We start from the raw sequence: 1,442 nt of genomic DNA on the forward strand, positions 1-1,442 counted from the left end.
GAGGTTGGCTATAGTGACATACCTCATGAAAAAAAAAAAAAAAAACAGAAGCAAAAAAAATTACATTTCGTTTTTTTTATTTTTTTGGATACCTTCAAATACTGAGCTATCTTTGCCGATTGGATTTTTCATGATGGATCAAAATATTTTCTAATGTTTTATTTAATGTGTCATATGTAATATTTTTTCAAAAATAACAAATTATACGATCTAAACAAAATTGTACAAATATAATTTTTTCACTAATCATAGTTGAATCACCAGTCATTGTGCTTACTTGATTCGAGTTGAGTTTTGGAGTTTTAAAACATTGCTTTCTGTTAGAAAATTAAATGGTTAAGGAACAATCCTTTGATTATTAGATGGTAGATTACACGAATACTAAGAGGGGTTAATAAGGAAAACAAAATCATAGTTAAAAAAAATTAATTCTATATTGAAGATGATCCACGTACCAATATACACCTTATTATAATACATCATATTTAATATTCTAAAATGAACACAATAGATGATTCTTTCAGCATGATTCATTCAAGTTTCACTAGTACATAGCTCGCTTTCTAGGTATTGCTTTAAGTGGAGTAGCCTTTCGCAGCGTGAATCCTATCCTATCATTCATGTCAATCGTTTCTGGACTTAAACCCTGCTCTAATTCCCATTCGAAATAGTGTAGGAGTGATCCGAGAACAAAGTGAACAACTCGGTGAGCTAATGGAATGCCAACACAAATCCGTCGTCCAGCTCCAAATGGAATTAGCTCAAAATGTTGTTCATGATAGTCAATATCGCAGCCCAAGAACCTCTCGGGCTTAAAGGATAAAGGATCATCCCAAGTATTTGGATCCCTTCCTATTGCCCATGCATTCACAAATACCTGCGTATCCTTGGGTATCAAATACCCCATGAAGAAATTGTCATTTACAGCCTTGCGTGGAACCAAGAAAGGAATTGGAGGATGCAATCTCAGTGTCTCCTTCACCACAGCCGGTAAATATTGAAGGTTGTCGATATCCCTCTCTTCAAACTTTTTGTTCGACCCCACAACTTGTGTTATCTCGGTGCACACCTTACTCATTGACTTGGGGTTGCGGAGTAGCTCTGTCATCACCCATTCTATTGTGCTGCTCGTGGTTTCAGTGCCAGCTAAAAACATTTCCTACACAATGTAGGCATTTAGGGGTATGTGTAAGAGTAAAAGACAATGTAGTCAATCTTCCAACATACATATGTCACCTCAAAATTCTCAAATTCAAAATTTTAATCTCTAAATAAATCCCAAGTCCAACACTCGACTATATAGTCAATATGAGACTATGAGAGAGATCTAACTCCCTAACTAGGTAACTAGACGAGTTAAACCTTTACATGAGACATTAATAGACTTATAACCAATTCAAAAAATCATGAAAAGCATTGCAAATGGTTGAATGAGCTTTGAA

At 34.9% G+C, this 1,442-nt stretch overlaps 1 protein-coding gene across 1 annotated transcript; it reads right to left on the minus strand.

The window, feature by feature from the left end:
* Nucleotides 1-412: 412 nt before the first annotated feature.
* On the minus strand, nucleotides 413-1,436 carry LOC147380467 (cytochrome P450 76A2-like). The gene has a single exon (XM_086431691.1). It carries the CDS (start codon nucleotides 1,154-1,156, stop codon nucleotides 545-547), a length of 612 nt encoding a protein of 203 aa, XP_086287817.1. The 5' UTR covers nucleotides 1,157-1,436; the 3' UTR covers nucleotides 413-544.
* Nucleotides 1,437-1,442: the final 6 nt, after the last annotated feature.

Source organism: Akebia trifoliata, unplaced genomic scaffold (assembly GCF_017979445.1).
Source record: "Akebia trifoliata isolate Shusen 1 unplaced genomic scaffold, ASM1797944v1 Contig01398_ERROPOS7289552, whole genome shotgun sequence".
In the NCBI taxonomy this organism is placed as follows: Eukaryota; Viridiplantae; Streptophyta; class Magnoliopsida; order Ranunculales; family Lardizabalaceae; genus Akebia; species Akebia trifoliata.